This window comes from Pteropus vampyrus, unplaced genomic scaffold (assembly GCF_000151845.1).
Source record: "Pteropus vampyrus isolate Shadow unplaced genomic scaffold, Pvam_2.0 Scaffold571, whole genome shotgun sequence".
Taxonomy (NCBI): domain Eukaryota; kingdom Metazoa; phylum Chordata; class Mammalia; order Chiroptera; family Pteropodidae; genus Pteropus; species Pteropus vampyrus.
Genome location: NW_011889352.1, coordinates 252,941 through 270,166, shown reverse-complemented (window position 1 = coordinate 270,166; position 17,226 = coordinate 252,941). Strand labels below are relative to the sequence as shown.

At 32.2% G+C, this 17,226-nt stretch overlaps 1 protein-coding gene across 8 annotated transcripts in view; it reads left to right on the top strand.

Annotated features, from left to right (window-relative positions):
• The window catches only part of EHBP1 (EH domain binding protein 1), a 322,192-nt gene that overhangs the window by 115,975 nt on the left and 188,991 nt on the right, over positions 1 to 17,226 (top strand). For all 8 annotated transcript variants that reach the window (XM_011384344.2, XM_011384346.2, XM_023525560.1 and 5 more), the window contains 2 exons: positions 11,847 to 12,028; positions 14,296 to 14,435. In XM_011384344.2, coding sequence (XP_011382646.1) covers positions 11,847 to 12,028; positions 14,296 to 14,435 — 322 coding nt within the window. The remainder of the gene's footprint in view (positions 1 to 11,846; positions 12,029 to 14,295; positions 14,436 to 17,226) is intronic.

Sequence of the window (17,226 nt, the reverse complement as noted above, 5' to 3'; positions counted from 1 at the left end):
GGCTATTTATTTGGCAAACATTTTCTTGAAATTGAACACAGTGAAACTGCTACTTTAAAGGTAAGCAACTAAAATTATTTGTTGCTAATGATAAAATTAGAACTTTCAAGTGAAAATTAGAATTCTGAAAAATTTACACTTACTACTTTAAGTTTGATAGTTACCCAGTGTTTTAAAGAGTTTTCTGGAGATGGTAGCAGCTTAGGCTTCAGGAGGGTCATGTTCTGCAGGGCAAACAGTATGTGAAGTAGGGCTGAGGAGGGGCTGTCCTTCTAGTACCCTTGTCCGCCATCACTCCTGCCTGCTTTCTGGGGAGGCCTTCACAGCACCCTCCACCATTTATTTCCCCCAGCCCGTCTGCCTTACAGTTCTGCCCTGCCCCATGCCCCAGGAAAAATCCAGCTGCCCCAAGCGTGTAGTATCTGAAGTGGTCACAGCTTATTCTGGCAAAGCCCAGTCAAGGCAGAGCCCATCCTAACTCATGGCTCCAGGTGGGCTGGGGAAGGGGCCTGGGTGAATGGAGAACTTTTTTTTTTTTTTTTGATTTCCATTCACTTTAAGGGGAAAAATTATGATACATTTTGTTCTAACCTATGATACCGAAACAATTTTCACATTGCTAACTGAAAAATTAAAATCAGTTATATAAGCAATAGACAACAATATTTGAAAGAATATAATATGGTTTGTACACGGAAATATAATAAAGATTTATTTAAAGTACAAAGAGTATTTTAATGGCATAGGTAGTGATATAAGCAAATGTATTTTTTTTTCGGTATTGTATAATGAAATGTGTCAAGATTTAGGATATCTGCATAATTCAAAGAATCAGTATTTTCCAAATGACTAAGGTGTACATTACAAGATCATGTATTAGTAAAAAATTCATTCAACATGCATGATAGAGCAATGGAGTTTAATTTTAACAGAGTTTGAAAAGTTTATTGATATGATTTCAGATTCCACATTATTTTTAACCTTTAAGGAACTACCACTTGTAGAGTTTTAGTATATATCAAAGAAGACCCAAAATTATCTGAAAAGGTCATTAAAACACTCTTATCTTTTCCACCTGCACAGCTGTATGAGGCTGATTTTTCTTCATATACTTCAACCAACCAGCATATCACACAGACTGAATACGAGAGTAGGTACGATAATACACCTGCCTGTTAAACCAGATATTTAAGAGATTTTAGAGAGACATAAAAACATTAAAGAAATTTGTAAAAATGTGAAACAGTGATTTTCTTCTCATTAAAATGTTTTATATAGAGAGTGTACAGAAAGCAACAGGTCCACATGGGTTTACACATAAATTATACCAAACATTTAAGGAAGAAATTATACCAATTCTCTACAGTCTCTTCCAGGGGATAGAAACAGAGGAATACTTACTAATGCCTTCTGTGAATTCAGTATTAATCTATATCAAAACCAAACAAAAATATTACAAGAGAAGAAAACTACAGACCAGTACTTCTCATAAACACAGAGGCAAAACTTCTCAACATAATATTAGCAAATTGAATCCAAGAAGTATAAAAAAGAGTTATACACTAAGACCAAATGAAATTTATCCCAGGGATGCAAGGCTGGTTTAATATATGAATCAATTAATATAATCTATCACATCAATAGGCTTAAAAAAAATCGCATGATTTTATCAATAAATGCAGATAAAACATTTGACAAAATCCAACACTCATTAATGATAAAAATGCTCAGTCAACCAGGAATAGAAGGGAACTTCCTCAACTTGATAAAGAACATCTGTAAAACCCCCATAGCTAACATACTTAATGATGAGAAACTCAAAACTTTCCCGCTAAGATCAGGTACCAGACAAGGATGTTCATTCTCACCTCTCCTTTTCAATGTTGTACTGGAAGTCCTTGCTGATGTAATAAGAAAAGCAAAGAAAAGAAAGGAAAAAGTATACAAATTGGAAAGGAATACATGGAAAACTGCCTTTGTTTGCATAATATATGATCATTTATAATTGACAAGAAAACTTCTGGAACTAATAAATGATTATAGCAAGGTTATAGGATACAAGGTTTCTATACAGAAGTCAGTTGCTTCCTATATACCAACAGTGAACAAGTGGAATTTGAAATTAAAAACACAATTCCGTTTGTATTAGTGCGCCCAAAAATTAAATACTTAGGAGGTTTAAATCTAAAAAAATATGTACAAGATCAATATGAGGAATACTCTAAAACTCTGATAATGAAATCAGAGAACCAAGTGGAGAGAGATTCCATGTTCATGGCTAGGAAGACTCAATGTTGTCAAGATGTCAGTTTATCCCAACTTCGTTCTATAGATTCAATGCAATCTCAATCAAAATTCCAGCAAGTGATCTTATGGATATGGACAAATTGATTCTAAAGGTTATCTAGAAAAGCAAAAGACCCAGAATAGCCAACACAATAGTTAAGAAGAAAAACAATGTTGTAGGACTGATACCACCTAACATCAAACTTACTATAAAGCTACAGTATTCAAGACAGTGTGGTATTTGTGAAAGAGCAGACAATGAGATCAATGGAACAGAAAAGAGAACCCAGCAATAGACCCCCATAAATAGAGTTAACTTATCTTTGACAAAGGAGCAAAGGAAATACAGTGGGTCAAAGGTAGTCTCTTCAACAGATGGTGCTGGACAACTGGACATCCTCATGAAAAAAATGAGTCATGCAAAAAAATGAATCTAGAAATATTTTCCTTCACAGAAATAAAAAAAATGGACCATAGACCTAAATGTAAAATATAAAACTCCTAGATGATAACACAAGAGAAGAGGCACATGACCTTGTGTGTGATCATGCCTTTTTAGCTCTAACACTAAAGGCATAATCCATAAAAGAGATAATGGATAAGGTGGACTTATCCAAAAGACAATATTAAGAGAATGAGAAGACAAGCTACAGACTTAAAGAAGAAATTTATAAGACACATTTGATAAATTTATAAGACACAAATATATAAAGAACTTAAAACTTCACAATAAGAAAGCAATTCAATTTCAAAAATGGGACAAAAACTTTAGAGCTGCCTCATCCAAGAAGATGTACAGATGGTAAATAGACATATCAAAAGATGTTCCACATATGTCATCCGGCATGTGCAAATTAAAACAACAGTGAGGTATATTACACACCTATTAAAATAGTTCAGATATGGAATACTAACAGCACCCAGTGCTGGTGAGGATGTAGAGCAACAGGAACTCTTATAAATTGCTAGTGGAGATACAAATTGGCATAGCCACTCTGGAAGACACTTTGGCTGACTCTTACAAAAATAAACATACTCTTACCATATGACCTGGTAATTACAATCCTTGATGTTTACCCAGTGAAATGAAAACCCTTGTCCATGTGAAAACTTGCACAGGGATGTTTATAGCAGCTTTATTTATAATTGTCAAAAGCTTGGAAGCAACCAAGATGCCCTTTAGTAGATGAATGGATAATTGGTATATACAGATAGTGGAATATTATTCAGTGCTAAAAAGAAATGAGCTATCAAGCCATGAAATGTCATGGAGTAACCTTAAATGAATATTACTAAATGAAAGAAGCCAATCTGAAAAGGCTACATACTATACAATTCCAACTATATGACATTCTGGAGAAGGCAGAACTATGGAGTTGGTAAAAAGATCAGTGGTTGCCAGGGGTGTTGGAAGATGAATAGGTGGAGCACAGAGAATGTTTAGGGCAGTGAAATACTCTATATATAGTATACAATAGATATATGTCATTATACATTTGTCCAAACCCATAGAATGTACAATACCATGAGTGAACCGTAAAGTAAACTAAGGACTTTGAGTGATTATGATGTATCAATGTAGGTAAACAATATACCATTCTGGTGAGTGATGCTGATAATGGGAGAGACTGCATGTGTTGGGGCAGGGGGCATATGGGAAATCTCTGTACCTCTCTCTCAATTTTGTTGTAAAGCTAAAAATGCCCTAGGAAAAGTCTCAAATAAGAAAGTATATCCATTATTCATAAAACTATATTATTATGTTAACGTAAGTTTATTAGTTATGTTTACATGAATTAAATATTTTGTAAATTTCTTATATTTAATTTTTAATAGGGCAAGTATTGGTAGATTTAACCCATGTAAACAAATGCTCTTTGTAGTCCTCAATTAAAGCATGTGAAAGGGTCTTGAGGTAAAAACATTTGAGAACTTTTGGTCTAAACTCTCCAGGTAAAAGACAGAGATTATCAGACTGGTGATTAAAAAAATTTTTGGCTGTATGCTATTTACATGAAAGTGTCCTAAAATACAAGGAGGTTATGTCATAAGGAGGAAGAGGAACCTGTGAAAAAATCTGTGAGAAGCTTCTCAGTTCCTTTACTTACTTATTCCTTGATTTGTGTGCTTTAGAAAATGTTCCATGACCTCACATTTGAAATTTCTACTGCTTTGAATGCCCTTATTACATAAGAAATACAGAGATTTTTGTGCTATATGTGTTTTGCATGAAAATAATCCTGTTGTAAAAGTGGACAACAGTGTATGCATACCAGATAAGTAGTTTTTATGGACCCATGGAACATTTATGAAAATTGAGTGTGAGGCCATACAGCTTGTTTCAATACATTTTTGAGAGGTTAACATTTTACAGACCACATTTTGTGACTGCAAATCAATTAAATAGTAATTAATTAACATAAAGATAAGTAGAAAAACTCCATGTAGATTTAAAAAAAGTTCTAAACCTCTTGAGTCAAAGAACTTGTAATGAAAAATTAGAAAATATTTAACTATAGAATAACCAAAATAATTCATAATAAAATATTTGACTTATAAGTTTAAGGAGAGAAACAATGGAGTTTTGTCTCTCCGCCATGATTCAGATGTCACTCCGAAAGCATTCCCTTTAAAGATCAAGAATGACACAGAGATGGCCTCCTCTACTATACCTAGTCAGAATCATCTTGAAAGTCCTAGCCAACGTAGTAGCAAGAAAAGGAATGAAAAGTTAAAGATTGGAAAAATGAAATGAATAGCTAATTTTCTAGGTGATATGATTGTCTGTATAAAAACCTTCAAAGGAAATATATATATTATTTAAATTAACACAAGGGTATATTAGGTTTCTTATATAAAAAATATGCAAATTCAGCTGCCTTTCTATATGCTAGAAACAATTCAAAAATATAAAAGTAATATGATTTATATTGACAACAAAAAATAATAAAGTACCTAGGAAGAAATCTAGCGATATATATGTAAGACCTATGTGGAGAAAATGATAAAACTTTGGCAGACATTCAAGATTTAAATAGATATGTAGAGGGAAATATCCTAATTTAGAATAAGGAGACTCAGTATTGTGAAGATGTCAGTACATTCACATTATTCTGTAGATTTAATTCAATTCCAATCACAATCCTACCTGGAGTTTTTATAGAACTTGAAAATGTTTGAAAGAGCAACAGGTCACAAAAACCCAAAGACACTCCTGAAATATGAGAATAAGGAGAAAATTTGCCCTAGCAGCCACCAAAAATATGATGAAGCTTTGGTAGTTAAAGTGATATTGTCTTGATGAGAGGTTAGAACAATTGTCTAGTGGTACAGACTTAGGGGGCCCAGAAACAGACCTATATATGCAGATCAGAGTTTTGGTAGGTTGACACTGCAGATAGGGGAAAGGGGGGATATATGGACTCTTTAATAAATAGTGCTGTGGCAATTATTTAAACATTATTGTTTTTAAATGAAATTGGGTCCCTATCTGAAAACTTACACAAAAATTAATTCCAGGTGGCAATCACTTTTAAATGTGAAAAGCAGAGGTATAAAAGTTTTGAATGCATTGTAGAAGAACCTTATGACCTCTGAATTGGGGAGATTTTCTTTAACAAAATGCAGAAGCAAGGGTTGACTGCACATTAAAATTGAGAAATTGGGCTCATTTAGAAGAGTCCATAGAGAGTGAAAATACAAGCCCAAAACTAGAAGAAGATATTTACAACACACATAAGTGACAATGGATTTAGTGGATGCATGTATATCAAGAACCGAAAGATAAACAGCACAGTAGAAAAAATACAGATTTCACAGAAGGGGAAACACATGGCCAATAAACTGTGAAAGGATAATTGATGCCATTAATAAGGAAAATTCAATTAAGTGTAATGAGGTAATATTTAATAATCTCAGATTCGTAAAGATGAAAAAGAAAATACCAAGTATTAGTAAATGTGGAACAATGGAAACACTTAGGGAGTATAAATGAAATACAGTCACTTTGGAAAACAATTAGACATTTCTGGTAAAGTTGAACATTTTCATATCCTATAACCAGCAATTCCCATTCTAGAACTATGTCCTAAATTATTGCACATGTTCAACAGGATATAGATAAAAGAATATTTATAGAAGCTTTTTAAATAATTCCTGCAAACATACCACATATCCGTCAATGGTAAAATGGATAGGTAAATTATAGAATATTCATATAATGCAGTACTAGAAGCAATGAAATTTAATGAATTACAGCTGTACATATCAGCATAAATGAATATCAAGAACTTGATACTGAACATAATAAACAAGTCACAAAACTGTTAATGTTATTATATTTTATAAAATTTAAAAACATGCCAAACTAGACAGATACTCTTTTTTTTACTTTTTTATTGTGGTAAAATATATATAACATAAAATTTACTGTTTTAAACATTTTTAAATGTATAGTTCAGTGACATTAAGTGCACTCACAGTGTTGTATAACCATAGCCACTCTGTTTCTGGAACTTTTCCATCGCTACTGACAGAAACTTTGTACCCATTAAATAACTCTCTCTCTCCTCCCCCAATGCCTGGGAACTTTTGTTCTACTCTCTATCTGTATAAATTTGCCCATTCCTCATATAAGTGGAGTCATACAATATCTGTCCTTTTGTGCCTGGCTTATTTCACTTAGCATATAATGTCCTCAAGGTTCATCCATGATGTAGCATGTGTCAGAATTTCATTGCTTTTAAGGCTGAATAATATCCCATCGTGTGGATAGACCACATCTTGTTTATCCATTCATCAGCAATATATTCTTTAGAGATGCATACATAGGTAGTAATCTTTTGGAAAAGGAAGGGGAAGAGTAACCTGAAATTCAAGGTGCTGGTCACCTCTTGAGGAAGGAATGGGAGGATGCAATTAGGGAGGGTGCATGAGGATTTTAAGTTTCTGGTAGAGTTCTGTTTCTTAAGCTGGATGGTGGGTACAGGATATTCATTTACTATTTATTAAATTTTACTTATATGTTTTATATGCTGGTATGTATGATATATTTCACAAATTTTTTAAAAAATTCAAATGATAATGCCATTAGTTTAATTTTCATTGTCTTATAAAAGACCCAATAATTAAAGTATTAATACATGACAATTTTTTTAGAAAATGCTATGTAATAAAGCTCTGAAAAATTATAAACTCTAAGTAAGTTTCTCTCCCTCTTCTCCTCCAGTCCTCTTACTTGGGAGAAAGAGTTAAATTTTTAGCATGTCGCTTATTTTATGTGACATTTTATGTGACAATAGGTATAGGAAGTCAGTCAAATATTTTAATAGAAGTTATATTAATTTTATTTATCTTGGAGTTCATAATAAATGAAACACCATACAGTGAACTATTCTGTAAGAAGATTCTAACTTGAATAATTTGGACAAGTGATGTCCTAACTTCTTATCATATGAACAAAAGAATACTCCATTTAACTATATTGCTTGCTATCATTATGTTATATATTATATTGTTAGTTTTAGGAGAGAAAGTGGCAAGATTAGCCACATACTTTTTTGCTAAAATGTACAATGTTTAAAAATTTTATAAAGAAGTCTTGAGTCTCACGAGAATGTATTGATTTATTTTATAATCAGTTCATTCCTTATTAGCTATTATAAAATCTTTTCTCTTTTATGCTGTACAGAGGAAATATTTATTCACCTACTGCTTATATTGTAATCACCTGAATAACATTGAGAGTATATTTAGGTGGAGAATTTATTTTAGATTTAGCAAGAATGTAGGGGGTCCATGCATGAATTTTAATAACTACATTGCTACATTACTGTTATGACTACTTTACTATATTAATGTAGTAAAGACATTACTTTAAAGCATACATCCTGCATTGAGTTCTATATTTATTTTCCTCATTTCAAGATTGGTGATCCTGGGTAGACTATTTGTAATATGAGTGTAATAACCTGGTTAAATTTAATAATAAATTTTATTTATTAAGCACCTACTGTATGCTAAATACTCAATATTTTCGTATGTTGTTCCAAGAATTTCTCTAGGACATAGTTCTAGGATGAGAATTGCTGAGCTGTAAGGTGTGCATGTGTTCAACTTTACAAGGTAATGTCAGATTGCTTTCCAAAGTAGCTGAATCAATTGAAACTCTCTTGCAGTGTAAGAGAGTTTGCATTATTCTTATCAACACTTAGTGTTAGCCAACTTTTTAAAATATTTGCCAGGCCAAAAATGTGAAACTGAGGCTCAGATACATGATGAATAATGCCAAAGATAAACCAGTGAATAAGTGCTGGTGCCACATTCTAATCCAGGTTTGTCTAATTCCAACTGCAGTAGGCTGGATTTCAAAGAAATGGAAGTATATAACGATGAGAATAGTTATAAAAAATGAGAGTGAGATTTCTTAAGTAGAATAATTTTATGTAAGAACTTCCTTAGGAGAAGTATTTCTGAAAGTGTGATTTTAGATTAACTGAATCAGAATCACCTGGTAGTATTGGTATGTGTGTAGGAGGGGTGGAATGGTAGTGGGTAGGGGAAATACTTAATATTTTTAGAAATGCAGGGTCCATCTCTACTTTTACTAATTTAAAATCTCTAGGAGTGGAATATAGGCATCTAAATTTTTAACAAGCTCTCCTAGTTTTATTTTTGTTTTTTAATAATCACTAAAGTTTTAAGATCTTCTGCTTAGGGATTTTGAAGTAATTCCCAAAATACTGCCAGATTCACATACGAACAGATGTATAAACAGGGACCCAGAGTCAGAAACTTAGTTTTACACGTATGTAAACACTCACTTTTTATTGACTTTTGTCATCTAACTTCCTTTATCTAAGAGTTCTTCTTACTATTTTTCTTTTAATTCTGCCTTCTTGTCCAGCCTACATGTGATATGAAATAGCATTAAGATTGGCAGCAGTAACAATAATTCTTTTACACTCTCTGCCTGACTGACCCTTACTCCTTTAAAGCGGACTATAGGATGCAAAAGATATGCTCATATAGCAATACCATCAGTTATTTCATTCTTCTTTTTAGAACTGTTGATAGCAATGATACCAATCTTGGGTGGGTAAAGACTTAGACTCAATGGTTATAAAAAGTGAAGATTCATGGAGCTTGGGTTATAGTTGTGAAAGATCCTTCTATTTTTCTCATTACTATTCTTTTTTAGGCATACCGTCTCTGAGATAGCTAATTTTAAGGAGGAAAACAATGTCTGAGCTAGGTGAGGAATAGTAGAAACATCATTCAGAACCCTTTTCCCAAGGACACAGACTTTTATGAGATCCTGTGTTAGATTAGGAATGGATATTGTAGGCTCAAAAGAGTTCTATTCTGCTCACCTGCCCAGACCTTACAAAGATCTGTTTTCATTATTGCTGAGCAAATTATTGCTTTCAATTAAATAGTATAGCTAATTGTGCTTAGAATTTAGTAGCTTTATTTCCTGTTGTTTCAGAGACATTAATTTACCAAATTCTTAAAAACTTCCTTAGTTTAGCAGAAAACCTTTTCTACATAATTTTTATCTAAAAAATGAAATTGACAGAATGTTAATCATCAAAACTCTAGAATTTGCAGGAATCATCCTTAAGCTGAGCTTTCAAGAATATGCTCATTTCCACATATTAATTTTTATAGTTTGATTATTTGGTTATATAATTAAATAATTACTATTAAGGGTTCATGTCATACTTTGTGAAACTGATTTGTTTAACAAAATGTGAAAATATGTAGCACTTTATATGTCATGCTTTCAAAACAGAGGCTTTAAGTCATATATGTAGAAGTTGTTAGCTATTCTAAAGGTACAATAAGAGATTATTGTTCATATCTGTGTAATAAATTGATAGTCCCTGATTGTAGTTTTCCATTTTGTACATTGTCAGAACCTTGGACCTTAATTTTACTCTTTGATTGACGGCAGCGACCAGAGAAAGAACACTTGTATTGTTTGGGATAGTCATATCTGTTCAACTTGATTCAGTTGAGGGTATTTGCATATTCTTAAGTATTTCTTCTGAGAGGGCTTAAATCCTTCTCAAGTGCTTGATGCATTTTTGAAATTCATTCATAAGGTATCTACATGCACTAATAGCTCTGTATAATATTGCTGTGTATAATCTGACAGATAAGACCACATTTTAAAATGTCTTTCTTCTGGGATGCTACATTACATTTTTACTTGTTCTGCTGGCAGAAATGTCATTTTTTTAAGGCTGTTTTAATGGTTTTATTAAATTAGTATATCCTAATTTTAGACAAGTTTGTTAATCATAGGACAAATAAAGATTTATTAAGTTATAATTCAAAAGTTAGTGGTAGTTTTGCCTTCCTTGGTTGGAAAATTGAATAATTTTTTAGAAAACCGTCAAGAGCTTGAATGAATTTGTTTAGTTTCCTCATTTTATAGGAAAAGTAATTGAGGCTCAAGTTTACTGGTTTACTTAAGGTCATGTAGCTTGGAAATTAGGCCTTATTTTAGGTCTGCACTCTCAGACCAGTGAACCCTAAAGAATGCCGGCATATGTCTTCTGGTTTACATTAATGATGGTATATGACCTCTGATTTACATTATTTACAAATTATCCTGCATCTAAAATTTCTCCTTGCCATTGGAACACATAGTCAGGGATTATATCTTATGTGTCATCCTATCTCTCCAGAGTTGACCCCCTGTCTTAGACATTGTTAATGCCCAATCATTATTTTGCTGTCCTGTTATGGTTCTTCTAGGCTATTCTGTAAAGGATAATTTTAAAATGAGGTAGCTTATTAATGCAATGTTAAACACCTTTGATAGCAAATAGGTTTTATTTTGTGTTCCATTTCTGATGAATTGGCAAGAGCTGTGTGGAGAAGAATTTTGAGATCTGCTGGGGTTGGCTAGTAGTGTCTGCCACAGGCATAGGATCAGAGAAGCAAACTGTTTCTTTCTTGAAATATGTGATCTTAGGGATAAAGAAAACTATAGCTTGAAGTGACCAGAAAAGGCCCTGGGAAGAAATAAGGCTCAAATTATAGGATGGTTAAAATTTGGGTATTGTAGGCAGAAACAAGGTAGAATGCTGCCAAGGCTGAGAGTTCTATAAAAAGTTATAGGCATTCAAAAAGGTTTAATGTAACCTAATATCACTATATTTACATTATAATGTAAATAGGTTACATTAAATATAATCAAAGGATGGAAAACAATTATTGAGAACTTTTGATACCTAGCCCTGTGCTTTTTACAGGAACCCTGGAGACTTTCTCACCTAGTTTGCATGCTTTGCTTTTCCTTTCCTGAGTTACTTAGCGTTGTTCAAGTCTTCCCTATTTCTGCCTGGGTCAGCTCTCCAATTTTATATCTGCCTAACTTAAATATGTAAAAGCCGTGACATAACCTCATCACAATTTTCATTATTGTGTTATAAGAATTCATTGAAGAAAGAAGTCTTAATCGTTATTTAATCATCTTATTAAAATATTATTAAAATATTTGGCTATAAATTAAATAACTTCAAATTACATAATTATTTTTTATCTTCCAGGAATCCCCTTCTGGTAGAAGGAAAGCTCTTGCTACTAGCAGCATCAACATGAAACAGTATGCAAGTCCTATGCCAACTCAGACTGATGTCAAGTTAAAATTCAAGCCATTGTCTAAAAAAGTCATATCTGCCACTCTCCAGTTTTCATTATCTTGCATTTTCCTACGGGAAGGAAAAGCCACGTATGTTTCTTTTGTCAAATAAGCTGCTTCAGAGTGTGTTTTAAAACACTAGGTAAATAGCTTTTGACTCAGTGGACTGGCAACATTTGAGAACATCCTACTGCATACCAATCATTCTTGCCATCCTTTGTTTCAAAGGCTGAATTAGTTGAATTTGTTATTTATAGCCCCTTTGACTCTAGAAAATGAAAATAATATAAAAGTAATTATACCAACTTTAAAATTTTAAATTGTATATTATAGGATATCATACAAGTTTATTTTATATTTCATTACCTTCAGTGTAAGTGGTTGTACTCTGAAATACAGACAGGTCAGTTTGTAGAGTTGTTTGATGCAGCCGAGACATGAGAAGAACCTAAACTGAAAAGTTTAGGTTAAGAGGGATGAAAGAACTAAAGGAACTTTTGACAATTCATGTTCTTTGGCTTCTGAAAATTATATAGCAAAGTAGTTAGATACAGTTTTTTATAATCACTATTTTTTTCAAAAATCACTTCTAAAGCACCGAATAGACAATGTACAAAGATAATTTCTACACCCAGTTCGAGTCTCCTAAAAGAGTAAAATTATAATTGGATAAAATGAGGTGAACATACTTAGAACAGGTAAAAAAAAAAAGTAACATTGACCATGGTTATAGCATACAGTCAAGTCAAGGGTAAGTACATGTTTTGGGTATAGTGAAAGGGTTAGTACCTACTTGGAGTGGAAGATTCAAGAAAGGAGAAATGCAAATTCTATGTCTGGGCTTAAAAGGTAAGGAGAAGAAGGCAGCTATGAACATTTCAATTCAGTGTGAATCACAGTTCTGAATGTATTTGACCTAGTGGAATGTGGTTACTATAATTGGCTGTGTCCCCTTGACTGATTAGAGTGGATTCTGTGCGTCAGTCAAAATGAGATGTTTGGCACTCCTCTACGGGGCAGCAAATGATTTTGTGGATAACAGTAAGCTTCTTCTCTGGAAAGTTTGTATCTGAGTGTGATAGAGACACAATACAGAATGAAAGCAATTAGTCTTTCATATCAGGACCTTAAATTATAGACTTAAATATTGAGAAATTAAAAAATAAAGACCTTACCCTGAAGGTCAAGCCAAAATGAAAGGAAAGGAAACAGAGGAAGAAGAGAGAAAACAAAATCAGAGAAGATCTTTTGAAGGTGGACTCCTTTCTACTGGGCAGAAGCAGTTTGTGAATCAGAACTGTTCACAGGAATGTAGGTGAGAGGAAATTTAGTCAAACCGAATATCTCAGTTTGAGTGAAGAATTCTCTCAGAACACCCTAAACTTCTCTTCCTCCTTGTTAGCTCTTTACCTTTCCTAAAGAAAAATGTTTAGGTTAGAATATGAGGAAATTAGAGGTAAAAATGAGCCTTGGCTTTCTTAGTTTTGGAGAAGTATACCAGATAGAAATTTAGTTTGTATATAACATGTAGAAATATGTTTGATTCACTGTAGTTTGTTTGAAATTTAAGGTGAAAATGATAGGTCAAGAAAACTTAAATTATTAGAGTATATAATGTAGCCTTTATAAATTTATATTTAAAATGCTTAAATATAAAAACATTTTTATATTTTGTCAAATGCAGAGTATTTAACTTACAATCAAGATAGGTCATTTTCCAACTTGTAATTCTTTAAAAGACTAGACTTTGTTTTAAAATGCTTTTTCTGTTGTAGTAGATCTTTAACTTTTAGAAAGTTATAGCCCCTTTAAGAAAAATGCCCCTTTAAACAAGATTTAAATATAATTTAGAGGGGTTTACCACTTCTTTTTTCTCCTACCCACAAAACCAAAAGTGTTCATGGACTTTAGATTTAGATTTTAATTTCTATTCTCATTCCTTATGAAAGTTTGAATATTTTAAAGTCTAGATCTCATCTGATTTGCAAACGGTCTCACTGTTTTATGGAACAATTTTTTGTTTCCGGACTTCATCATAATTAGAAACCATATTTTAATCCCATGAAGAAAATTTTAGTCTCCCATAGGTCTGCAGCACAGAGTTAAAGTAACTCCTAACCAGTTGGTTTTTAATCCTGTTTGCTAATTTTATTAATTAAACATGCCATTTAAAAATTGATAAATATGAGTGTTTAGATTTTTCAGTAGTATTTTACAACTGTTTAAAAAGACTTAACATATAGAAAGAATATATTAATATTTTTAACTTATAGAAGGAATATATTAATTTTTTAAGAAGCAGTCCTTTTTCAAGCAATGTCATTTAATGAATTGTGTGTTATAAATTGTTGATGTAGGGATGAAGACATGCAAAGTTTGGCTAGTTTGATGAGTATGAAGCAGGCTGACATTGGCAATTTAGATGACTTTGAAGAAGATAATGAAGAAGATGATGAGAATCGAGTGAACCAAGAGGAAAAGGCAGCAAAAATTACAGGTTGGTTTTATTAGCATTAAAAAGTTGAAAAACTCATTATTGTTTCCCAGGTAAAAACAATTCCAGTAACAAAGTATCTTTTCTTCCATAAGCCTTTCTAATATAATATACCGTTTATCTCTTTGAAAACTTTGCATGCTAATATGTAATCACAGATTTCAGCAGTTAACATCAAGTCCAAGGTTAGTCAAAAAAGCATAAAACTTTAATGAAACTCCTGATTATAGCATAAAATAGTCTAAATATGTTCATATTTATTTTGTCAATGTATGAATGAATCTTCTATAAGTAAAGATCTGCTTTAAGGGTGAAATGAGAAGATGTATTAGCTACCTTCTCCTAGTTTATGGACATTTTATCTTATATATAAAAGTTCTCATGCAGTTATTCCTTATAGCTGGTTTGATCAAACTATTAAAATGTTAGGTGGTTTGAACCTCTTTGTATTAATTTGGCAATAAATATTTATCGACAATCTGACTATCACACTTAAGGAATTAATGTTATACCTTTATTATTAGAGTGAAAGTCAAGCACTAAATATGTATACTCCTTTCAGCTAATAAATTGCTCTAAATTTCTGGATTGATGTTCCTTGAGTTCTATCATCTGTTCACCACTAAGTGATTTTTACAAATTCTTTGGGCACTTCAGCATCCATCTCTTGGCTTTTCTTCAACTCTTGCTGTTATGTGAAGACTTCCATTGATTATATGAATGACCCATTTAACCCCTTAGCCAAAAACTTCCTTGACTTTCTCAACTTAAGTGACCTTCACTTCCACTCTACTTCTAGAAATCTATTATAAAGAATTGATCAGATTTGTATGCAGATAGCGTTTTGTCCTGTGTTAACTTTATAAATTATTTTCCAATTTATGTTTGCCATTTTGATTTCTTATTTAACCCAGTGCTATTTAGGAGATTGTGTTTTATCATGGGCTTTGTTCATGTATTTCTAGCTTATTTTTAGTTTAATTTCATTCATATAAGATTCTGAAACCTGTCAGATTTCAATTTTTAAAAATGTGATTAAGGTTTTTTTTCCTTTGTAGTCTAGGTATATAATCTGTTTTTGTAAATCTTCCATAAATATCTTTTTCCATGTATATTCTATTTGTTGGACTCAGCACATAGCTATTAGACCAAACTTTAAAATTATATTTAGTTATTTATATTCTTATTCTTTTTGTATAATTTGTCCATGAAAGACAGAATACTTCAATGTTAAATTATTTGAAGTACAAAAATTTATTCTCTGATAGCTTCATTGTGGATTGTAATTTGATGTGTACCCCATTTAACGCCTCTTGCCTTGAAAGTTTGTCCAATGTATATATTTATAACCCAGGCTTTCTTTATATTTGTATTTTCTTGGTATATTTATCACTTTATTTTTAACCTATCTGTACTAAGCACTTTCTTATAGTAGTATTTGGTTGATCTAACCTTATAGTATTTGCCGTTTAGTAGTTATATTTCTTGATAACTGACTTATTTAATTTTACTTACATTATTTATACTTTTATTTGGGAATTTTCTTATCTTTTTTTTTTCCACCCAATCCTTACATTTTGCCACTCTCAAATGTTCTTTATTTAAGCATTTTTAATAGAATAATTTGGAAATTAACCATCCTATTCTCATTTTAGAATAGCATCCTCTAAAATAAATAAGCCAGACGGATAAATGAATGAACCTATATTTCTCTACTAACATTAAAAATAAAACATAATGTGTTGACTCACCTCACATAAGATAAGAGAGATTCAATATGATTCTCTTCTCTTTATTTGAACCCCTCTCTCTATTATTTTTTTTAATTGTATTTCTTTCAATAATAAATGCTGACATTTGCATTATGTTTATAATGATGTCAGCAACAATTACATAATACTTTTTAAAATGCCATATCTTTCGTGTCTTTGAGTTCTTTGTTTTGTTTGGCTAGCTGGAGTTCTTCAAGAAGGTAAGTTGGTGTTTTCCTCGTACGACCACCAATGACCTTCTACTTGTCCTTCAAATTTTAATTCTGTTGCCATATACTCTGAGAAATCTTTCATGCCCACTCTCTCTTAACCTGACCACTCCATCCTTTGTGCTACTACTATATCATTTACGAATGCAGGCATTTTCTTACAGCATGGGTTTTTATAATTCCAGTGGGATATAATATGATCTTTTACTTAGAGGATACAATTTGTTCTTTATAGATGGCTTTTAGTTAAAACTAAATCTCGATTAAGCACTAGTACTGTAAGTAGGAATTTAAAAAAAACATTTCATAGCTGTTTTGAGCAGTGTTGTACTGTTTTGATTACAGCAGTGAGAAGAAAGGTGATAACAATATGTCACAAGTTCTGTGCTGGTATTGAAAGGAAAAGAAAGGACATTATTTTTAGCAAAGTGCAGATTTAATGAAGGCATTCAATAATAATTAGATTTTATAGCTAAACCCTTGTCTTTGTTCATTTGGGCTGCTATAACAAAATACAATAGATCAGGTAGCTGATAAACAACAGAAATTTATTTCTCATAGTTCTGGAGACTGGAAGTCTAAGATTAGGGTACCAGTATGATCAGGTGAGGCCCTTTGCATGGGTCACAGACTTCTCGTTGTATTCCTCATATGGTGGAATGGGGCAAGGGAACTCTTGGACTTTTTCTGTAATGACATTAATCTCATTCATGAGAGTTCCACCCTCATGACCTAATCATCTCCTTAAGGCCTCATCACCTAATACTATCACATTGGGAATTAGGATTTCAGTGTATGAATATTGAGGGCAGG